Source organism: Lynx canadensis, chromosome A2 (assembly GCF_007474595.2).
Source record: "Lynx canadensis isolate LIC74 chromosome A2, mLynCan4.pri.v2, whole genome shotgun sequence".
Lineage (NCBI taxonomy): Eukaryota > Metazoa > Chordata > Mammalia > Carnivora > Felidae > Lynx > Lynx canadensis.
In genome coordinates this window covers 13708884-13731216 of record NC_044304.2, presented here as the reverse complement: position 1 = coordinate 13731216, position 22333 = coordinate 13708884, and the positions used below count along the sequence as shown (strand labels likewise).

The 22333-nt window shown below is 52.7% G+C and overlaps 3 protein-coding genes across 9 annotated transcripts; all 3 read right to left on the bottom strand.

Moving 5' to 3' along the window:
- Window positions 1-160: 160 nt before the first annotated feature.
- On the bottom strand, window positions 161-2904 carry REX1BD (required for excision 1-B domain containing). Of its 6 annotated transcripts, none has more exons than XR_003966505.3 (6): window positions 2770-2904; window positions 2593-2675; window positions 2005-2233; window positions 1530-1624; window positions 1013-1092; window positions 293-382 (listed from the first exon to the last, which is right to left on the bottom strand). XR_003966505.3 is itself a non-coding variant. In XM_030304824.1 (5 exons), exons 1-5 carry the CDS (start codon window positions 2869-2871, stop codon window positions 310-312), a joined length of 567 nt encoding a protein of 188 aa, XP_030160684.1. In that variant the 5' UTR covers window positions 2872-2904; the 3' UTR covers window positions 161-309. The 6 variants fall into 6 exon arrangements, 3 of the variants coding, with proteins under 3 accessions (XP_030160684.1, XP_030160688.1, XP_030160695.1); XR_003966506.1 differs by having other exon boundaries at window positions 323-401; XM_030304824.1 differs by lacking the exon at window positions 1530-1624 and having other exon boundaries at window positions 161-382.
- Window positions 2905-4389: 1485 nt separating this feature from the next.
- On the bottom strand, window positions 4390-7848 carry UBA52 (ubiquitin A-52 residue ribosomal protein fusion product 1). 2 transcript variants are annotated; one of them, XM_030304815.1, is made up of 5 exons: window positions 7743-7848; window positions 6550-6663; window positions 6226-6312; window positions 4683-4785; window positions 4390-4586 (listed from the first exon to the last, which is right to left on the bottom strand). In XM_030304815.1, exons 2-5 carry the CDS (start codon window positions 6650-6652, stop codon window positions 4493-4495), a joined length of 387 nt encoding a protein of 128 aa, XP_030160675.1. In that variant the 5' UTR covers window positions 6653-6663; window positions 7743-7848; the 3' UTR covers window positions 4390-4492. The 2 variants fall into 2 exon arrangements, with proteins under 2 accessions (XP_030160675.1, XP_030160676.1); XM_030304816.1 differs by having other exon boundaries at window positions 6550-6660; window positions 7743-7807.
- A 679-nt stretch (window positions 7849-8527) lies between these two features.
- On the bottom strand, window positions 8528-16293 carry KXD1 (KxDL motif containing 1). Its single transcript, XM_030304805.1, has 5 exons — window positions 16202-16293; window positions 13545-13666; window positions 12434-12586; window positions 10806-10852; window positions 8528-9870 (listed from the first exon to the last, which is right to left on the bottom strand). Exons 2-5 carry the CDS (start codon window positions 13643-13645, stop codon window positions 9641-9643), a joined length of 531 nt encoding a protein of 176 aa, XP_030160665.1. The 5' UTR covers window positions 13646-13666; window positions 16202-16293; the 3' UTR covers window positions 8528-9640.
- Window positions 16294-22333: the final 6040 nt, after the last annotated feature.

Here is a 22333-nt window from a genome sequence, read left to right as displayed (position 1 = left end):
TGAAATATCTGGTTTTAAACTCACTGGAGGGTGTGATCCAAAACACCAACCCTACTGTCCAGGAGCAGGGGGAGTCATACCTGCCATCCCTGGCCTTGCGGGGCCTCCTCCCCAGGGACACCCACTCCAGCACCCCAGGACACAGAGACAGTGGAGCAGCTACAGACGAAGGGTTCTTTATTGTGGGAGGTGCAGCAAACTCAAGGGCAGTCGGCGACCTGGTGGAGCGTGACCCCAGCCAGCTGACAGTCAAGGGGTAGGCTTGGGGACATTTCCCATATCCCTTGGTGTGTCACTGGGGAGCCACCATCACTCGGCAGATTCTGCATCAAACCTAAGGTCCTGAAGAACCTCGCTGATCGCTTCCATGGTTTTAATTACCCTACAAGAGTGGATGGGAACTATAAATAAAACCCAGATGGGGCGAATTAGCTGCCACTGCGAAGCTCCTAGGGGGCCGTGGCAAGCCCCGGGCCCTCCTGCCCGCCGCCAGAGTTCCAGGCAGAACTAGTGGCCGAGAGAACCATTTGGGTGCCTGGGAGAAGGGGTGGTCCTGTGGGTGAGAGTGGGCAGGGAGAAAAAGCCATCTTGAGCAGGTGCCATCAGAAGGTTGTGCTATGTCACATAGCAGATATTGAGTGGGTGTGCACTCGTGGGTGCTTGCAGGGGCTGGAGGTAGGAATGTGCAGGCCCGTGTCCTGTGGGCAACCGTGTCCAAGCTCTAAGTCCAGCCATGTGAGCAAGATGGGCATGTATGAGGTGCCCAACTGTGTCCCAGAAACGTGAGAGTCTGGTGTGAAATTGTAGGGTGTGTGCACCGGGACAATGTGTGCTGTATGTCTGGGAACCACCAGGTAAGACTCCAGTGTGCACACCCTAAGGGTTGTGTGCAGGTCCAAAGGGTCAGCCCAGTATGACTGTGCCAGCCTTGGGGCACACCTGGCTGAGAGTGGGCGCCTGAAGGTGCACGTGCAAATCTAACACCTCCAGCCCACTGGGAGTAAGTGCTCACTTCATCTTCAGCTGGTGCGTCTCCAGGGTGTCTTCCTGCCCAGTCAGCTCTGGCGTCCCCATCAGCTGCAGCAGGGCCACCTGATGTGGGCAACGGGAAGGATGTCACAGCTGGCAGGACCCCCCCCCCCTCCCACACAGATCAGGCAGAGAGACACTGAAGCACCCAGAAAGGCAGCACAGGATGGGGGCATGGCAGGGTTTCGCGAGGGGTGGTGCTTCGCACGCACGGAGTCTGCGAGTCAGTTTCAAGGCCCCCCCCCCCCCCCCCCAAGGATCGAGTGGGCAGGCCCTAGATTAGTGTGTGGCGCAATGTGGGTGTGGTCGCGTGAAGGCGTGGCATGGGCATAGCGGCACAGGCTCAGCCAGGAATTGGTGACAGGGGTGGAGTAGGTAGGACCTCATAGTCCCCAGGACGCGTGTGGAAGTGGGCCAAACACCTAGACTGGGATTGGGGTCTCCTAAAGCAGCGCGGCCTGGGAATCCCACTTTAGAGAGCGATGTGGGCGTGGCCTCACGTGGGCTCGGCCTGGGAAGTGCGTCTCGGTCGGGATTGGCTGTAGGGGTAGAGTAGGCGGGGTCTTGGAACCCAGGGGAGGAGTAGGGCCAGAACCTAGACGGGGATATATATATAGCGTTACCCAAGAGGGTGTCTGCTGTGGAAATTCACGCTCCCCAATATGCACCGGGTTGAGGACCAGACCTGAGGCTATGGGAATAGCCAAAGGGGTAGGAGCGTAGTGGGGGCGGGCACTGGGCACAGCATTGGGGCTCCGGGGAAGTGGGCGTGTCCTGGGACTACGAGGGGCCAGGGCGGGAGAATCCCAAGTGAAACCTTAGTGGAGGATTGAGGTGGGGCAGGGAGAGGTGGGGTCTGGGGCGCCGGGGCTGGGGTTTGGGTGGCCGGATTCTGGCTGTCGCCTATGAGGTGCACAGAGGGCCACGACAGACCAGGCGCGGCGAAGGGGACAGGGGCCGAGGATGGGGCCTCACCGTTGCCAGGCGCGTCTGCTCCAGCTGTTGCAGGCTTCGCACGTGGCTCGCGAGCAGCGGCTGCCCTCTGGGCCCAGACAGCTCGGCCTCCACCGCCAGCACCTCCCGCGAGGCGGCGGCGAAGGCCTGGGTCACCTCGTGCACCGTGCTCCGGTAGCGGGGGAAGTCGTAGGGCGGGCCGCTTCGCAGGTACTGGAGGTGGCCTCTGCGGCAGGTGGGGGTCCTGAGGCTACGCCCCCAGGCTCTCAGGCCCTGCACCCGCACTGACCACCTGAAAGTCCCCCAGGAAGGGTCCTTGGACCCCAGAGTGTGGAGGACACTCTCTGACTCCCGCAGGGTAAACGGAGATGGGCTCACTCCTGCGCTTGGGGAAGGGAGAGACGCCACGCGGAGTGGCCCATCGGGCAGTGGGGACGCGCCCTGGGTCCCAGCGGGGGAAAGCAAAGATCTGGTCCCCCAGCGAACCCCTCCCCACCTCTGACAACACAGCCGCTCAGGGACCCAGCTCCGCCCCCAGGCACGCCCATCCCCGGAGCTGGCTTGGGGCTGAACTCTGCGACCCCTACCCACCCCTGCGCCCGCACTTACTCCTCCAGCCGGCGGAAGGCCTGCGCGCGCTCAGCCTGCAACTGGTGGATGCGCTGCACCAGCGCCCGGATCGGGGCATCTTTCTACGGGGCGGGGGGCATGGCTGGGGCATGAGGCCGGCGCCCCCAAGCCTGCACCGCCCACCCCGCGCCTGCTCCTGCTCAGGCCCGGGCTCACCCAGGGCCACTCTGGCTCCTCGCGCTCCGGGACACCGGCGGCCACCGCAGTACCGTGCACCGAGGGGACGGCGGAGTCCGCCGAGGCCTTGGCAGTGATCATGACTGCGCAGCCCCGGCCCTGCCCAAGATTAGGGCGCCCCGCTGCACCAGGCGCCCCCTGCAGGCCCGGAGGTCTCCGCACCCCAACCCGTGGCCGGCCAAACCGGAAACCTGGAGATCCAGAGGAAGAATGGAGGAAAGACCAGAGTCTTAGGCCCTGTACCCCCAACCACCCCGTTTGTCTCCGTCGAGCTCCTGCTTCCGATCGTGTTTGTCCTAGAATGTACAGCTCTGTAGACAAGGCCATCCGTCGGTTTGTTTGTACACATTTATCTCAACATCTTTTCACACTCCCATCCCATTTCCCGTTCAAATAAAAAGAGCCCGAGAGGTGATCTTTTGCTATGATTGCTGTGACATGAGGATTTGATCAGAGGTTCCAATACTGGAGAGCCCAAAAGGCTGGAATGCAGCTTTTTAAAAAAAAATGCTTGAGAGGGAGAGAATCCCAAGTAGGCTCTGCTCTGTCAGCACAGAGCCCCATGTGGGGCTTGATCTCACCCGTGAGATCTTGACTTGAGTAGAAACCAAGAGTCGGATGCTTAACCAACGGACTCACCCAGGAGCCCCCAGCTGTTTAACAAATCTGGCAGGTACTGTGTGCACTCCTCAGAAAGGAGCTAGCTGAAGGGAGCCTGTGCAAAGGCCGAGTCTGGGGTAGGGGTGAGGCCAGCAGGGCTTCGTTTTAAGTGCACGGGAGGCATTGGAGCTTTCTGCTGGGGATACACTACCTTGTTTGAGCTTTGGGAAGCTTCTTCCTCCAGGGATAAGTAGATGTTGGTAGCCTAGCCTAGGAAGCAGGGGCCAGCAGTTAACAGGGTTGAAACCCATGAAACAAGAGACATTAGCCTTTACTGGTACTCAGATCTGAGTCACTGTCCAGGCCTGGGTTGTCACCGGACACAAAGCCCCAGTCATCTCAAGACAAATAAAAGCATGGCCTTACCGGGGCCAGTCCAGGGCACTCCGGAGCTCACCTGATTCTCAGGAGCATCAGCACAAGTTTTATAAACACCAAGGCCTGCCCCTCCAAGACTGAGGTTAGAGGGCTTAGGTGGGCCCAGGTGCTCCTCATATTCAGCCAACGGAGAACATGTTTTACACTAGGTGCAGTTTTTGTCTACCCACCCACACCTGGACACCTCCAGGGCACAGGCATGAAGTCATCCGAGTGTCTGAGTAGGGCCCAGGCAGTGACATGGCTGACCTGCAGTCTGGCAAGAGCCTGGGCTTGGGGGGGTTGGGGGAGTCTTCATTAAGGATGACAAAATGCAGACAGGCAGGTTCATGAGGGTATGTGGCAGAGGGCCGAGACTGAAACCTGTGTGCACTGTGGCTGTGAAAAACCCTGTTAGATGTGAAGGGCAGGGACCACGGCACATTTTATAGCTGAGACAATCAAAACCCAAAGGACACGGGACTCCCGAGGGCTGTGCAGAATCAAGTGATGGAGTCCCTCCGGGAGATGCCCACAGCTCAGCCAGCTCCTCCTTGGACACACCAGCCATGCAGACACCAGTTACTGCTCCAGTCAATGAAAGGGAAACTTTATTGAGGCCCCAGGGCCTTGGGGCTTGGGCAGGAGGCCGTCCTGCAGGCAAAGAAGAGCCGGTGGAGGGGCCTTATTTGACCTTCTTCTTGGGGCGCAGGTTGTTGGTGTGGCCGCACTTCTTCTTGCGGCAGTTGACTGCACGGGGGTGCAGGCGAGCATAACACCTGCAGAAGGATGAGAGAGACTGGTGAGGACACACCCCAACCCAAGCCCTCCCCACCGGGGCTAGCCACCCCCTGCCACCACCTGAGAGTACTCACTTGCGGCAGATCATCTTGTCGCAGTTGTATTTCTGGGCCAGCTGGCGGAGGGAAGGCTCAATGATGCCACCCCGCAGGCGAAGCACCAAGTGCAGGGTGGACTCTAGGAGAGGAAGGTCAAAGAGAGACAGTGACCAAGCCTGGCCCCAGCACCTCAGGTGCAGGGTAGGGCCCTCCAGAACTTCCTCAAATGAGAATCCCTTGGGTACTCTAGACGTAGATGGACATACTGGCCCAGACCACCCCACACAACCTCCATCTCACTTCCCACCAGCCCAGGCTTTGGGCAGTCTGAGACTAATATATGCTAACCATAATGTGCATTGGGGTTCTCAACAGACAAGGTAATTTCTGAGGGATGTAAAGATGATCTTTCATTTTGCTGAGAAATTGAATCTAGTTGCTACAGAAAGTGACAAGGATTTCCTTTACGATAGTGACAAAATTTCTCTTATCACATTTTTATACATATTTTTAAAGATTTTATTTTTGGGGGGGCGCCTGGGTGGCTCAGTCGGTTAAGCGGCCAACTTTGGCCCAGGTCATGATCTCACGGTTCGTGGGTTCAAGCCCCACATCGGTCTCTGTGCTGACAGCTCGGAGCCTGAAGCCTGCTTCTGATTCTGTGTCTCCCTCTCTCTCTGCCCCTCCCCTGCTCATGCTCTGTCTCTCAAAAATAAAAAATAAAAAAATAAAAAATAGAAAAAAAGATTTTATTTTTGGGCTGCCTGGGTGGCTCAGTTAAGCAACCGACTTTGACTCAGGTCATGATCTCACAGTTCATGAGTTCAAACCCCATGTTGGGCTCTGTGTGGACAGCTCAGAGCCTGGAACCTGCTTCAGATTCTATGTCTCCCTCTCTGCCCTTTGCCTGCTCACACGGTCTCTCTCTCCAATATAAACGTTAAAAAAAAAAATGTTATCTTTAAGTAATCTCAACACCCAATGTGGGGTTTGAACTCACAACCCAAAGATCAAGAGTTGCGTGCTCTACTGACTGAGCCAGACTGGTGTCCCTCTTAACACATTTTTAAACAAAACAGTCTTTTAAAGAAAAAAAGGTGAGCAAGAACAAGAGAAACCACTGCCACACTTGGAAACAAGTGGCGACCAGGAGATGCTTCCCCCAATGAAAACATTATTTTATAAAAGACTCCTCGGGGCGCCTGGGTGGCGCAGTCGGTTAAGCGTCCGACTTCAACCAGGTCACGATCTCGCGGTGCGTGAGTTCGAGCCCCGCGTCAGGCTCGGGGCCGATGGCTCAGAGTCTGGAGCCTGTTTCCGATTCTGTGTCTCCCTCTCTCTCTGCCCCTCCCCCGTTCATGCTCTGTCTCTCTCTCTCTCTCCCAAAAATAAATAAACGTTGAAAAAAATAAATAAATAAAAATAAATAAATAAATAAAAGACTCCTCTAGCCCCATCTGATCACCTCCCCCACCCTCCCCAATGCTGCCAATGAGATCATCAAAGCCTCATCCTTGCAAAGCCTCTTCCTTGGCTCTAGGCCTCACGGGCCTCTGTCCAGCCACTCAACTCCCAGTACCTTTCTGGATATTGTAGTCTGACAGAGTGCGGCCGTCTTCCAGCTGTTTGCCCGCGAAAATCAGACGCTGCTGGTCAGGAGGGATGCCTGGGAAGAGGAAAGCTCAGACTAAGACTCTGGCAAGCACATTGCTGGCAGCTTCCCTTCTCCCCGCAGGGGTGTTCTGGCATAGCCTCCAACCTATCAAAGGGGAAACTGAGGTGGAGAGAACAAGCTGTCCTCTTAAGATCACACAAGGGAAGCACTGGCCAAGGCTGAGGTCTACACAAGCCCAGCACCCATCCTGCACATGACAGTGTCTCCTCTGGACTCCGCTCAACTCACCCTCCTTGTCTTGGATTTTGGCTTTGACATTCTCAATGGTGTCACTGGGCTCAACCTCGAGGGTGATGGTCTTGCCCGTTAGGGTCTTCACAAAGATCTGCATCTCTGCGACTGCTGGAGGGTGGGGAGGAGTAGGATGAAGAGGTTAAGAACCGCAGGTCTGAGCAGCTTGAGCTCAGGGGCTGGCCAGCCCCCGTGCCAGTATCAACCACAAGTACAGGCCCATCCCAGCGCCTGTTTCCTTCCACCTCTCTGAGGCTACAGCCCAAATATCCTATAATCAAGGATTGTGCTTTCCGCACCTTACCCCTGGACCCCTGTGGCAAAGTGTGCTTCATGGGAGCAAAGATAGTGGTTATCCTCCTGGGGCCCAGCAAATGAAATTCTGGCAACTTTGAAGACGGAATGAGAAGTACGTAGCCGGGGCACCATTTGGTCAGGCACATTTTCTTCGAGGGTGGCCGGGAGGTCCCATCCTCCCTCCCTTCCCTACCCCTCTGTAAGCCGCATTTGCTCCACAAGCAGCCCTTCCTGCAACCTGAATGGGAATCCCGTTATTGGCAGCCGCTCCTCCCACACATTTTCCTCGGTGGCAGTTCTCTCCAACTCCAAGCTCAGACATCCGACACCCTGGCTTCCCTCTAAGTTATACCCAAACTCGCCCACACTTCTTGCCTTTACGCCAACCCATAAACAGTGCCTGCCAAGCACGTGTCAGGTGCTTGTTTACACATATTTCATCTCCCCCCCCCCCCAAAAAAACCTTATAAGGTGGATGCTACCACCCTCTCCTTACAGATATGAGAGAAGGCAAGTATTGAATCACCCTGTGGGAGGGGAAGAGGACTTAATATTTTCTAAAGGTTTGGCGCATTGTAGGTCACCAAAAAAAAAAAAAAAAAAAAAAATTTGCGCTTAGTACCCCCTCCCCCTTGCCCAGAAAGTTCATCCACGCCCCCAGGCCTCCTGGGATAGCTTGGGCCGGAGGAGCGCATAGGCTCCTCTCCCAAAGACCCGTTCGCCACCCGGGGCCCAGTCCCGGCTGGGGAACCTCGGCTCCACGCGCCCAACTTAGCCGACCGGGCCGCCCTGCCGAACCTGGCCCGCGTGGACGGGTTCCGGGCTGTCCCTTCCGCCACCGGGACGCCCGCGGCCTCCCACAGCCTCCCGCCCGACCCCGGTCTGGACCGAACCCGCAACGCCGCTGCCACCAAACCGCTCGGGAACCTCGTTGAAGAGAAAGAGGGCGACGGACCGGAAACCGCCGATTTGCCGCCGAGAGCGCCTGCGCACCGAGCACGCTGCGCGCTTGCGTCACAATCCGCGCCGCGCATCGTACCCCACCCCCGGCCCCGCCCCGCCGCCGTATTGGGTGCTGGCTAACGAAGCCGCAGCCCCCGTGGGTGAGTGTCACCAACCCGCTTCCGGGTGCATTCCCCTGTCCTCCAGGGCACGTGAGGGGACGGCCTCACCTTTCCAGGTTGTCTCTCAGTTGGCTAAAAACTCCACGTAACGGTCACTCGGGGAATGCTTGTTGACAAGAGTAGAGGAGACAATTTGTGCTAAAGCGAAGGAATTAAGCAGAGGGTCAACGGGTCCGGGACTCAGGGCTCAGGACGGGAAGGTGGTAGGCGGCACAGGGGTGGGACGTGCCGAAACCCTCGGGATCCACCTATCACCAAGGAGTTAGATATTTGAACACTTTCTAGCCACTGTGCCTGGAGGAATTTCAAGGCGGCGCCTATAAGAGCAGTGAGGGAAGGTGAAGCTGATGTACTCACTCAAAATGGGGTGCCACCCAGGGTCAGTTTGGGGCCAAAGAGGACTTCTGTTAGGGCCAAGGAGTCGTGGATGGCTAAACAGTACCAGGAACGGGAAGGGTGAGGACTGAGAAGTTACGTGTAGGTTTGGCAGGGTTCCTCTTTATTTCCTTGAACACTTACCAGCGCCCCCTATTAACAGGCAAAAGCACACACTCTTGGATCTAGGAAGATGTCTTTAATAACGTAATTTTTAAGTGCTTAAAAGAACTCTACAGGGAACTCTACACAGTGTCTAATGGGGAAAGGGACCCGGCCTGCCTCCCTGAGGAGTCCATCCTGAGACCGATCCGGAGAAGTTACTCAGAGATAAGGGAACCGGCACGTGTGAGTACATAGGTAGTGATAGGAACTTGGGTTATTACGGTTGCTACCACTGGACACTGCCACCAAGAGCAGCCACGTCTCTACCTCAGTGGTGCCTGGCCGTCCATATACCCCTCCTGTCTCACGTCCTGCACTTATCCCCCTTACGGCATCCTGGGCCCAAGGATGGAAGGAAGCCACCGCTAAGTACACCCTTCCCTTTTTAGTAACAGAGTCTTTTTATTGATAACTTCCCAACAGCATCTGTAAACATCGGGTACAAAAATATTCCGTTTAACTCTGTTTTCTAAGGTGGCTCAGCTTGCTCCATGGAGGTCCTGGGAGAGGCCTGCTGGGCCCTGAGGGTTCACACCTCTGGCCAGAGAAACACAGACCTCATCAGGCTTGCAGCTGAATGGCCCGCCTCCATCTTGAGCCTTCTACAACTGTCTCAGAAGCCTCCTTGACATACCAACTGGAGACAGCATTCAATACTTTTGTTGGAGGAAAGGGCAGGGAGACCAGAATTAGTAGGTACAGGGATGGGTTGGGGTGAACTCAGACATGACAGTGCTGATCCACTTTGAGGTGGTCTTGACCAGGGCATCGGGGCAGGGGCCTTCTGGCTCTGGTCTCTGGGAGCCTTTAGATGTTTAGAGCAGACCTCAAGCCTGGCTCTGGAAAAGCTCCCTTATGCCCAGCCCATAACTCCAGCTGAGCTGGTCATCCCCTGGCCTGGCAGAGGGGTCTGCAGAAGACAGATGTTCTCAGTGAGGAGGAATTGGGAATGATAGACCCCCCAGGAACTCCACACCCCTGGAGGGAGTCTTGTCCCCCAGGAGCCCTGGGTGACAGAACAGGGTGGCAAAGCTGTTGATCTCCAGGCAGGGCTACGTACTGCCACCTCAGACACCTGGGGAGAGCTGCCACTTCCCTGAGACCCCTCGGGGCGCCAGGGAGTAGGGTTACTCCCCCGGTGTCTCCTCATCGTCCGTCTGGCTGCGGCCATTGATGGCAGGAGAGCTGGACCGGACATGGGAAAGGTCCTCGAAGCCAGGACTGAGGGAGGGTGAGACAGTGTCAGGGCTGGTGTCACATGAGCCCGTGCTCTGTTCTGAGGTGGCAATGGTGGTCGTGGTGCTGGGTGGTATGGGATCTTCATCCTCGTCCTCCAGGAGGGATGCTTCTGGGATGTCTGGGGGAAGGAGGCCAGGAGTTGGCTTAGTCACTGTGGCGGGCACCGTGATGAGGGATTCACTGGGCCTATGACCCCTAACAGCTCCCCTGCCACCCCGTGGGGCCTAACTTGGCCCATTTTACAGAGGAGGAAACTGAGGCCCAGGCAGAGGAGAGGTTTCCCTTCAGGGTATGAGGACCCAGGTTCTCGGGAGTCAGGCCAACACAGGCCTGAGCCTAGCTCTGCCCTCCTGTGTTGCCAGGGCCAAGCCTCTCACTACCCTTGCCTCAGCATTCTGCTCTATAAACAAAGCCTGATGATAGCATTGCCTTGTTTGGTTTTTGCTGTTTTTGAAGTAAGCACTACATTCAACAGGGGGCTTGAATTCAAACCCCAAGATCAAGAGCCGCATGCTCTACTGACTGAGGCAATCTACTGACAGCACTGCCTTTGTGCCTATGGTCGTTAGCAGCCCTGAGGTAGGGAGATGTTGGCCCGTTTGGCAGAGAGGGTAAACTGAGAGTCAGCATAGGGGGTGCTGCACTTCCTCTGAAAAGTCACTGCTCCTTAGGGCTACAGTTTCCCCCTGTATGAAATGGGATACTCACAGTCCCCACTCTCATGGGTGGTTGCAGGTAAGAGCCTAGCTCATAGAGCTACACTACATCCACTTGGGCAAGGACTGTCATTGTTCTTATCCACATTCCCCTGTGTAACCTCCCCCAGGGAGGGGATCCTAGTCCCAGCACCTGCTCTACAGATTGCCAAGACCGGCCAAGCACCCATGCCCCTGCCCCCTGCTCCAAGTCTCTCTAGATCTACAGCCCACCAGGACCTGGGCTCAGTGTCAGCCCCTGAGGTGACCTTCCAGAAGCCAGACCTGGGGTGAGGGTGCTGGCATCCGTGGGTGCAGAGGCCAGACGTGGGGCACAGGAGCCCTGGGTGACACTTACGGCTGAAGGCCTCCGGGTGCTGCCTGGCCAGCTTCCCTTTCAGCGTCCTGCAGGGGAAGGGAAGGCATACAGGGCTGAACCTGCCAAGCAGACAGGCTGGGCCTGGTGCACGCCAGGAACCCTTGCAGTTCCAGGTGGGTGGGGGATGGGAACTCCCCCCAACTCTTTACTGCTTGTCACTCTGCTCCTGGGCTGGAAGGAGGCCCATGTGATCAGCCCTGCGGACCTCCCAGCCCTAGGATAGATGGCAGCTGCTCAGCTGTCAAGAGCTTGTGCGTGTCCTCCGTGCTGGGTCTGGCTAGGCCCTCTATCTGCAATGCCTTTCTTAGGTCTAATCCTTCCCTGCCCAGATAACCCTCCAGGAGGCTTCCTCACCCCTTCCTCAGCTGTCGCTCCTCTGGGTGACTTGTCCCATCCTGTCCCCCACCACTAGGATGACAGTGTCTGTGTGGGGGCCAGGAGTGATTATGCACACCCCAGACACTGAGTACTTGCATACATTGAACTGACGTTCACAGAGAAACGCCTCCTTCATTTTTAATCAGCTGTTTTTCCTTTCTTCCTAAAGTAATGAAGTCACCGGGGCGCCTGGGTGGCTCAGTCGGTTGAGAGCCCAGCTTCGGCTCAGGTCATGATCTCACGGTTCGTGGGTTCGAGCCCCGCATGGGGCTCTGTGCTGACAGCTCAGAGCCTGGAGCCTGCTTCGGATTCTGTGCCTCCCTCTCTCTCTCTGCCCCTCCCCCGCTCATGCTCTGTCTGTCAAAAATAAATAAGCATTAAAAAAAAAAAAAGTAATGAAGTCACCTTTACAAAGAATAACAAAGGGGTCTTCGGGGGGTGGAGTCTCATCCTTGACTGTGGTGACCCAGTCCCCACCAGAAGCACCACCGTTGCTGGGTCCCCACCCACGAGGCAACTGGGCAGACACAACTATCCCCTTCCTGGGTGATACAGATATGCACAAAAGATGCCAACACTTGGGGTTCCTGCTCACCCCCAAAACCACGCCTGGGCAACCAGCCTGATGAGACACCTCAGAAAATATGTGTTTTTATACGGGATTTAATTGGCCTGTCTCATGATGTTCTGTTCCTGAGTCTGCCAGTGGGTGGGGCTGCCCCCAGGACAGAGTAAGTGGTGCTGTCAGCTGGAAATACAGCTGCAGCTCTGGCTAGTTCCAGGCCCAGGCATGTGGCCACGGTGATGCAGGCTCTGGGTGCTGCGCTGAGCATTCTACGTGCTTAGGGACCTGAACGTCATTCTTCTCTGTCCTCACAGAAAACAGCTCAGAAAAGACCCACCAAAACTGGCAATCTCAGATGCCTTTTGAGAGAAGACCTGGGCCGGGGGCTGGAGGACCAGAGACTTGCCTTTCACTGTCTGCACTTGCCTGCCTTTTGCATCCTGCATCTGGTACTACGTTGCAGTTATTGAAAGATAAATAAAATCTAAATCCCGAAACTTCAAGATTTTTTTATCCCAAACTTCAGATCTTCTCAGACGCTAAGTGAGCGATGAAGCCTCAAAGAACAAATTAGCAGAATCTCTGTTTTGCAGAGTGGATGATCCTCACTGAAGAGGGGAGAAACCTGAGGGGGAGGCAGAAGCTGGAGAGGCTGGGGACCCACCTGATCCTGCGGAAGATGCTGTCCAGGTCCCGCTTCATCTCCACCAGGGTCCTTGTGTGGTGCAGGAAGCGCTCGCTCATTTGCTGCAGGCGGGCGCTTGACAGGTTGTTGAAATTCAACAGCATCTCATTGGTCTTCTCAAAGCGGTCCAGCCTGGCAGCAAAGAGAAGGCACCAGCCCTGCAAACCATGCCCTACAAACTGATCGTGCTAGGCCCTTTCCTGCTTCATGACCTTTGCATGTGTTGTTTCCTTGCCATGTAGAACTCTACCTGCTGTTTGAGCCATCTAACGAACTCCTACTCAACCTTCAACACCCTACCCAAGTACATCCTTCTCATGCATAAACCCTCCCTCAAGCAGACTCTGACTCCCCTGAGTCCCTAGACCCAGGTTATTCCCCTGGCCCAGCCCTGACACCATGGGGCCATGGTGTGTGTCTGGTTTTGTCTCCCCTCATTCTGGGAGTTCACCAGGCCAGGCCTAAATCTGACCCAGACAAACCCAGTACCCCTGTCACAGGTGGAGAGAAATGGAAGGGTATCAGGTCGCTGCTGTGTCATAAATGGAAGGAAGAGCCTTTGGCTTAAATACACAAAAATAAAGCCACAGGAGGCTGTGCTTCCATCCCAAGATTGTGTAAGCCTCTCTTCCCCACAGAGCAGGCTGGAATCGGTCACAGTGCCAAGCCCTTAAGGAGGGCAAAGGTGTTGACAACCCCTCCGAAAGACCACAGGTCCTCTGCAGAGACAGCCTGGGCTGCGAGAGACTAGATTCCCAACAGGAGATTAGCTCACTGGCTTCCTTAAATCCCCTCCCGCAGCCCCTTCCTATTCCCCCAACAGCCCACCCCGGGCCTTGGGATAGGAGCTGCTACAGCCCCTGCCAAGCCATCCACAGCTGCGAAACCATCCCAAAGCCCTGCTTCCTGTGCCAAGGCCTCGCCTCCAGGCCAGGAAGGAATTTACTTTGGAGCCAGCCGGCAGATTTGCTCATTTCCTTCATTTTATCACCAGTGTGGGCCCAGGGTAAGGGCAGACAGGGCAAGAATGCTGGCCAGCGAGTGGATTCCTTCCCACGCCTGGGGCCCACAGCCCTTGGCTACCACTCACATGTTCTTCTGAGCCAGGATGATAGCATTGACGTCGTCTGTATTCACCATGCTTAGGATGCGGCTGCAGAAGACCCTCGAGGCCGAGTCCGGGGGGTCCATCTCTTCCTCCTCCTCCGCTGCCTAAAACAGGCAAGGCAAAAGAGTCTTCAGTCTGCACTAGGCAGTGGGGTTGCTGGGACAGAAAGGAGGGGCTGGGAACGCGGGCCATGAGTTGGTCATGCCACCTGAGCCTCAGCTTTGTCATCCTGAGAATCCAGGGGTGTTGGGAGGACATATTTGTAAATTGCACCCAAGCACATCAGAATCCCATGACCCACCGACCTCTGTGGCCCCCACTCTCCATGTGCCCAAGGCCACGGCCACCTTCCACCTGCACAGATTTGCCAGCCTCTTCCTACATCCCCCCAACTTTGCTCATCCCACCATAGGGCTTTTGCACCTGCCGTCCTCACATACATGACTGCCCCCTCAAATCATCACCACCTGCAGTATCTTTTCTCCTGTGATGACTGCCCCTCCTCTCGACTCTGATCACTTTTATAAGCACTTCGCCTTATTTTATTCATCGACTCATCTATTCCTGAAGTTATCTTAGTAATCATTTGACTTTTTTGTCCGTCACTACCAAAGCAATGTCAGCTTCAAGAGAGCAAAGGCCTCCAGAGCCCAGCCCAGAAACCGGTTCACAGCAAGGGGTCACCAGAACTTAGCTTGGTGGAGGCAACCAGAGGCTTTCAAACTCCGCTCTGACTCTAGGGTTTTATTAGCAAATTAAAGCCAAGAATTTCAGCCAGGCTACGGGCCCCAGCAACCCAGACGGCTGTGTGGCTAGGTAGATGACCATCATGGCAGGTGGGGGGCCTCCTGGACCCTGCCAGGGCAGGAAGGGCCACAGGTTCGGCACTCACCCTCAGGGGCGGGGGTGTCAGGTAAAACCCAGAATCTTGACATAGCTTGGCTCTGGGGTCCACGTATTTAACTGCTGACAGAAAGGCCCATTTGCAATTGGTTGAGATTCACATGCAGAATCACAAAGGGCTTTCAGAGCCCTTAATCCACTCTCCTCTTTATTGAGCACTTACTGTATGCTAACCAATGCACTAACTTTATACACCGGGAACTGTTACCCTTACTTACATATTAGGAAAACGGAGACTCAGAAACTGAGAAACTGGACCATTGTCACATACTCAGTAAACCTGAGTCACAACTCAAATGCCCAGTCTGCAGGACCCACGAGTGTGAATCTGAACGGGTGTTCAGTATCCACCTCTGCCAGGACAGCGGCTTCTTACAGTAACTGACTACTACCAGACTTCTGAATTTTTCCAGGAAAAAAAAAAAAAAAACCCTCAGAAATGTGGACTTTTATGTGTGTGTAAAATTACCTCATTTACAAATATTAACAGCTAATACTTTTCTTCCCTCAAACACCATGGAGGCCAAGACTTATCTATTTGCAGCCCCTACATGCCTTCTGGAAATAAGCTGCCACACCTGGTGAAATCCGCCCCCCCCCACCAGATAATCACTAGGTTTATTGAATTCCTACTATGTGCCAGGTACCAACACCCACAGTATCCACTATCCACGTTTCCAAAGAAGCATAATCATGTATAATGAGGACACTTGGGCCCAAAGGGCAGAGTCGTGTGGCAGGAAGCACACAGCTAGTGCTTGGCAGGGCACAAGATTTGGACCTGTGTAAAATGGTTCTGCTTCAAGGGGCTCTTTCCAGTCTCTGGCTCCCAGATGTGAGGGCTGATTCAAGGCACGCTCCCCTGCCTCAGGAAAACTTCCCTAACAGCTAGTCTGGCCCACAAACAGAGTAGAAATGACCTAGCACGGGCTCTGGTCTCTGCTCCAAATATTACTTATGAGGGAAACACGCAGAAAAGGAGGCTGTGTGACCTTGGGAGGGTCACCGCACCTCCCTGAGTTTTCTCATCCAGACAATGGGAGTAATAAAGAATCAGAATCTCACAGCGCTGTCTGTGATAGTGATAACGAGCTGGGTTCGGAGCAGTCTGCTTCTCCATGGGGAGTATGAAGTCCTAGGGCGGGGCCAGGGAATCAGCATTGTAGCAAGGGGCTCCCTGGTCCTTCCAAGAACAGGAGCCAACACTTGTACAGCACTTCATTTTATCCCCAATCATCCCTATGAAGCAAACACTATCATCTCCAAGGGCAACTAAGGCTCACAGGGGTTGGTTCAGTTACCCAAGGTCACACGGCAAGGCGGAGGAGCCACGATTCCACCCAGTATTTAACAGAATTTAATTTGGCGGCCCAAGCTTAGCAAAACCCGCGAGAGAGGAGGGACTCGCCTATCCCCTCACGCCCCGCCCCTGCAAAGCGGGGAAACTGAGGCCCAAAGACTGCAACGCCCGGTTCCGGGTGACACTGCAGACTGCACACAAGCAGCCCCGGCTCCGGCGCCCTGGCTCCGGAATCGGCCCGTGGCGCCGCCGGCGCACACATTGCGCAGACGGGGAAACTGAGGCCTGTAGGCAGGGGGAGTGCCCAGATGTGGCCAGCGGCGCGCCCCACCCCGCAACAGCCCGGGGGCCGCGCCCGACCCGGCCCGGCTCCCCAGCGGCCCCGGCATTCCCAGCCCCACCCCGAACTCGGCCCCGGCGTCGGTGGCAGCAGCACCTGCACATCTGGCGGCCTTGCTCGCGCTTCCGGGATGGCGCCCGTGCCGCCACGACGTCACCACGCAACACGCGTGCAACCGCGCGTATAGGCGACGTGCCCGGAGCCGATATGCGTGCTAGGAGTTGCGGCAGGAAGGGGTGGGGCTTGGGCGCTGCTACAGTTAGCAAGTGCGTCACAACGAATAGCCAATCAAGCCGTCCCTCTGACGCCTGCGTAGTTTCCAAGGCCCGAGATGCCCAGCAGCCGGAAGGGGTTGGGGGTGTCTAAAAGGCGTCCTACTTTGTAGGTGTTGAGACTGAAGTTGAGCGGCAGGGACGCCCTCAAAGTCATGCGATGCTCAAGTGGCCTGTAGTTGACCCAGACCCAGGCATCCTGCTTCCTAGGTGGGAAATCAGATTCATCCAGTTCAAAAATCCCTGCTCTGCTTTTGGTGACCTTTTTCTGGTCCAGGATCCCACATTATGTTTAAGTGTATCTCCTTAGTCTCCACTCTGGGACAGTTCCTCAGTCTTTCCTAATCATTTATGACCTTAGTATTTTTGAAGAGTGCTGGTTTTCTAGACTACTCATCAGTATGGGTTTGTCCAATATTTCCTCATAATTAGACTGAAGTTTCTCACTTTGGGCAGGATTCCCGCAGAAGCGATGTTATAGCCGTCTCGATGCGTCATGTCTGGCGTCACAGGATATTGATGTGTCTCACTACTGGTGATGTTGACTTTGCTTACTTGCTTAAGCAATGTCTGTCAGTTTCTAAACTGTTAAGTTACCATTTTTCTCTTTGCAATAAGTATCTTACGGGGAGATACATAGCGCAAATACCCTAGCGCTTTTTTTTTGTTAATATATTTTCACCCACTAGTTTTTGCACCCATCCATGGCTCTTGCCAGCAACAATTACTATGGTTATTTTCTACTTACTAGTTTAATTATTATTTGGAATTCTATTGTAAACAAGAGCTGTCCATTCTTCACTAGTTATGCACTTATTCAAGTATTTATTTATTATTGGGGGGGGGGGGGGCGGCGCCTGGGTGGCTCAGTTGGTTAGGCATCTGACTCTTGACTTCAGCTTGGGTCATGATCTTGCAGTTGGTGAGTTCAATCCCCGCATAGGGCTCTGCCCTGACAGTGCACAGCCTGCTTGGGATTGATTCTCTCTCTCCTCTCTCTGCCTCTCTTTCTCTCTCAAGGTAAATAACTAAACTTTAAAAAAAAAAAAAAAGATTTTAGGGGCGCCTGGGTTGCTCACTAGGTTGTGTCCGACTTCAGCTCAGGTTATGATCTCAGGGCTCATGAGTTCGAGCCTAGCATCAGGCTATGTGCTGACAGCTCAGAGCCTGGAGCCTGCTTCAAATTCTGTGTCTTCCTCTCTCTCTGCCCCTCCCCCTGCTCAGGCTCTCTCTAAAATGAATAAATGTTTAAAAAAAAATTTTTTTTAAGATTTTATTTTTAAGTAATCTCCACACCCAACACAGGGCTTGAACTTACAACCCCAAGCTCAAGAGTCACATGCTCCACCAACTGAGCCAACCAGGCACCCCATTTATTCATGTATTTATATCACCATGAACTCATGACTATTTATTCTATTCTGTGGGTTACAATTAATTTCTTTTTTCTTTCTTTTTTTTTTTTTTAAGTAGGCACACACCCAATGTGGGACTTGAACTCATGACCTTGAAATCAAGAGTCACATGCTTCACTGACTGAGCCAGCCAGGTGCCCCAATAATTAATTTCTATTATTTACTTTGCTGCTCCTTTGTAACTTCTATGTTCTTTTAATGTCTCCATCTTTCTCTGAGCACTTCCTTACTTTAGTACTACAAGATGTTCCATGCCATTTCTCTAGGGATCCTGGTTCCTTTTCTTGGAGAATGGTATTGAGAAACCACGATCTGGGTGCTAGGTGTGTGCTCACTGCTATTGGAGTATCATTGCTCAAAGACCCCCTCAGCAATAAGAGTTAGGAGATATATATGCTAACCAATGCATATACATTTATATTTCCTTCTATATCTGTCTCCTTTTTAATATACTGAAAACCATGAATTCACTCACACTGATACAAAGATGCACTTTAAGTGAGATAATTCAAGTTAAATGCATGAACAAAACAGGGCAAATAGTACTGGCTCAATAAACGTTAGCAATTAATTATCGCTAATTACTGCAGTCTTATGTGTATTGTTACACATTATAGATCTAATTTTTCTAGGTCTCAGTTTGTTAACTGAGTGATCATAGCATCTGCCTCTTAAGGTTGTTGAAACCTTGGAAGATACATACATGCCTTTGGGTACATAGAGGACTCTTTTAGAGCCCTGAATTTGGACATATCTGAGTTCTAATTCCAGCTCTGTCACATCCTAGCCGAGTGGATTTGGGCAAATGGCTTAGCCTTGTAAAATCATACAGATTACTTCCTTACAATAAGGCTGGGCCCACTATAAGCCCTCAGTAAACTGACGGCAAACTTTTTACTCCCACATTCTGCTGCCTTCATTCCCTGAAAAGTTAATGAGGATCAAGATTCTTATATATTTAGTTCAGCAGTTTTAAAAATTGTTCAGTAAACCCTCTAGGCACTTCCTCTGGGTGTGGCCCATATTCTGGAGATCCAAAGAGTATTCAATCCCTGCCTAGCCCTGGAGGATGAAAGGAGACAGTATCTGACACAGACAATGCCAATACCAAGGAGAATAATGCAGGACTATAGAGAGGAGAGACTTAAACTTGGAGGAACCTGAGGAGTGCGGTATGAGGACTCATTCGGAGGCAAGGAAGCAGGTACATCTGGATGGGGTTTTGAGATAGGATTAGGAGTTTTCTAGGTGTTGACAATCGTTCAGGGCTGAGAGAATCACAGAGTGTAGATTTGATTTCTCTAAGAACTGTGGAGTTCTGTGAGCCAGGCAGCAACCAGTACTAAGAGAAGAGCCTGGGTTGGGGTTGCTGAGAACCATGGCTCTGTCTGCAGGCTGCAGCAGAAAAGGCCCAGGCTGGAGAAACCAACCTTTTTAATGGGTATCTTGGGCTCTGTTGGAAGCCAGGAAACCTTTATGAGGGTACTGGCAGGGATAGAAGCTACAAGTCAAGGCTAAAAGGGACTTGGTTGGCCCCAAATGTTTGGTGCACAGTGGATCAGAGACAAGAAAATATTTAACCCCTGTGTGTGTCCAAGGGAGAGGGTGAAAAGTGATGAGAACAGTCAATCCAGTGATGGGGACATTGTTGAGGGGACGCCACAGTCTAGGGACTGGAAGCGTCTCTCTGCCACTTTTTTAGTTTTATTTCCTACTTCGTGCTTATCACAGCTGCAATTAGATACTTACTTGCATCATTGTGCAATATCCACCTCCGGAGGTGGAATAGAAACTCAACAGGGGAAGAGACCTGGCTTATATTGTTTTTCATCCCTGTGACCTTGAACAAGGTAATTACTGTCTCTGTGCCTCAGTTTCCCCATCTGTAAGACGAAGATAGTCTTACCAAAAAAACATGAATCCAATCCTAAGAAAGGCCATAAAGGAAAGAGAAAAGAAGCACGGAGCAGGTGGGTCAGAGAGAAAACACACAGGAAGTCAAATTTAAGTCCAAAAAGGTCTATAATTACATTGAATGTAAATAGGCCAAATGCCCCAGTTAAAAGACAAAGACAGGCAGACTAGATCAAAAAGCAAAACCCAATTCTGTGCTGCTTATAAGAGACACATGTACAACATAAGGATACAGAAAGGTGAAAGGTAAAGGTTGCAAAAGGATGGAGCATTTAAAAACTGAGCCAATGGAGTGCCTGGGTGGCTCAGTTGGTTAAGTGTCTGACTTCAGGCTCAGGTCATGATCTCAGGGTTCGTGGGTTTGAGCCCTGCATTGGGCTCTGTGTCTCCCTTTCTCTCTCTGCCCCTCCCCTGCTTGTGCTCTGTCTCTCTCTCAAAAATAAATAAACATTAAAAAAAAATTTTAATGAGCCAATAAAAAAAAAAAAAAAGAGGGGCTCTGGGTGGCTCAAACAGTTAAGCATCTGACTCTTGATCTCTGCTCCGGTCACAATCTCACAGTTCTTGAGATCAAGTCCTGCATCGGTCTCTGTGCTGACAGCATGGAGACTGTTTGGGTTTCTCTCTCTCTCTCTCTCTCTCTCTCTCTTCCTCTCTCTCTGTCCCTACCCTCCCACTTCTCTCTCTCTCTCAAAATAAATAAATAACCTTAAAAAAAAAAAAAAGAGCTGGAGGCACCCAGGTGCCTTAGTCAGTTAAGAGTCCGACTACTGATGTCAGCTTAGGTCTTGATCTCAGGGTCATGAGTTCAAGCCTTGCATTGAGCTCCACGCTGGGTGTGAAGCCTACTTTAAACAAACAAACAAAAATTAAAAGTGAACCAAAAGAGAACAAGCATGCCATCTTAATATCAGACAAAGCCCACCCTAAGGCAAGAAGCATTGAGATAAAGAGGGGCACATCATAACAATAAAAAGTCCAGTTCACCAGGGAACTGACATTGCAACATGATGCAGTACATGACACGGCCTCCAAATATCAGGGTATGTATTTGTCTCATAAGGCTGATGTGAGGATTAAATACATGTAAAGTGTTTCCCTTCACCTGTGCTGTCAGCCATTATTATTGTTATTGTATCAGTTGCTGTTCTCAGTTTATATTTAACTTAGCATGAACGGGGGAGGGGCAGAGAGAGAGGGAGACACAGAATCCGAAACAGGCTCCAGGCTCTGAGCTGTCAGCACAGAGCCCGACGCGGGGCTCAAACTCATGGACCGCGAGATCATGACCTGAGCCGAAGTCGGATGCCTAACTGACTGAGCCACCCAGGCGCCCCTGTGTTTTTTAAAATTTGAGACAGAGTGTGTGCTCACAGGAGAGGGGCAGAGAGAGAGAGAGGGAGAGAGAGAATCCCTAGCAGGCTCCACACTGTTAGCGCAGAGCCTGATGTGGGGCTCGATGTCATGAACCGTGAGATTATGACCTGAGTGGAAATCAAGAGTTGGTTGATTAACTCACTGAGCCACCCAGGCACCCCTCGTTGTTTATTTATTTATTAAAAAAAAAAAATTTTTTTTTAATGTTTATTTTTAAGAGAGAAACAGAAACAGAGTGTGAGCAGGGGAGGGGCAGAGAGGGAGACACAGAATCCAAAGCAGGCTCCAGGCTCTGAGCCGTCAACACACAGCCGGAGGCAGGGCTGGAACTTGTGAACTTCGAGAGATCATGACCTGAGCTAGTCAGACGCTCAACCGATTGAACCACCCAGGTGCCCCACCCCTCATTGTTTATTACAGTTCTTCCAGCCTTTATAACAGAGGTGAAGCTGGATGGGTAAGAGACTCCATTGGGCAGATGAAAACACTGAGGTTTAGAGGTGGACAGGGAAAAGTCCAAGTCCCTCAAAACCACCACTGGCCCAGAGTTTATTTGATGTTCTTTCCCAGGAAATTTCTTACATATCCTCACTAGCCTAGCACCTCTGAGGCTGGCTAGCCTGCCTTCCTCCCAACCACAATGATTTTCCTGAATTCCCCTCACCCCCTCTCCTTTTGTGCCAGTCACTGTGTAGGCCCCAGCGCTAAAACAATGGCAAACAGTAGACAATTCCAAGGCTTTGAGAGTTTTCTAATATAGTGGGCAAGGCAGAGGTAAGTCAGATAATGGCACAGACATAAAATCAGTTCGGAAGCAGAGGTTCATCATGCTAAGAGGACAGCCAACCAGCCCTTGCCTTGGGGAGGTCAGGGAAAGCTTCCTGTAGGAGGTGACCTCGCAAGGAGCTACAATCTGACCTTAGTTACCTACAAAAGCCAGTTACCTCCTCCAGTGTTAGCTACCTCCAATAGCCAGTGATTCATTCATTCATCCATTCATTCATTCAATTATTCATTCATCAATTGAACTCCCATAGGTTCTAGGTATTCATGGATGCGGTGGGGACAAAACAGGCAAAATTCTTTCCAGAACGGAGCAAAACAGGATAAGAGGAGGGAAGCAAAAGATGTAAGATCGTTCTGTAAATGAGTAAACCCCGGGAAGGAAATAAAATAGAGCGAAGGAAGAGTAAGCGCCCCCCCCCCCAAAAAAAAAACAAGATCCATAAAAATCCATCTAATCGACACTG

What these genes read in the sequence shown, in the direction of transcription:
- UBA52 (XM_030304815.1), bottom strand. Translation starts at nt 6,652, where the DNA reads ATGCAGATCTTTGTGAAGACCCTAACGGGCAAGACCATCACCCTCGAG. An exon ending in CAAAATCCAAGACAAGGAGG is followed by an intron (nt 6,313 to 6,549) that starts GTGAGTTGAGCG and finishes TCCTCTTCCCAG; the next exon opens with GCATCCCTCCTGACCAGCAG. An exon ending in AGACTACAATATCCAGAAAG is followed by an intron (nt 4,786 to 6,225) that starts GTACTGGGAGTT and finishes TTCCTCTCCTAG; the next exon opens with AGTCCACCCTGCACTTGGTG.
- KXD1 (XM_030304805.1), bottom strand. Translation starts at nt 13,645, where the DNA reads ATGGACCCCCCGGACTCGGCCTCGAGGGTCTTCTGCAGCCGCATCCTA. An exon ending in ATCCTGGCTCAGAAGAACAT is followed by an intron (nt 12,587 to 13,544) that starts GTGAGTGGTAGC and finishes CTTTGCTGCCAG; the next exon opens with GCTGGACCGCTTTGAGAAGA. An exon ending in AGCATCTTCCGCAGGATCAG is followed by an intron (nt 10,853 to 12,433) that starts GTGGGTCCCCAG and finishes CTTCCCCTGCAG; the next exon opens with GACGCTGAAAGGGAAGCTGG.
- REX1BD (XM_030304824.1), bottom strand. Translation starts at nt 2,871, where the DNA reads ATGATCACTGCCAAGGCCTCGGCGGACTCCGCCGTCCCCTCGGTGCAC. An exon ending in AGGAGCCAGAGTGGCCCTGG is followed by an intron (nt 2,676 to 2,769) that starts GTGAGCCCGGGC and finishes CCCGCCCCGTAG; the next exon opens with AAAGATGCCCCGATCCGGGC. An exon ending in GCCTTCCGCCGGCTGGAGGA is followed by an intron (nt 2,234 to 2,592) that starts GTAAGTGCGGGC and finishes CTGGGGGCGTAG; the next exon opens with CCTCAGGACCCCCACCTGCC.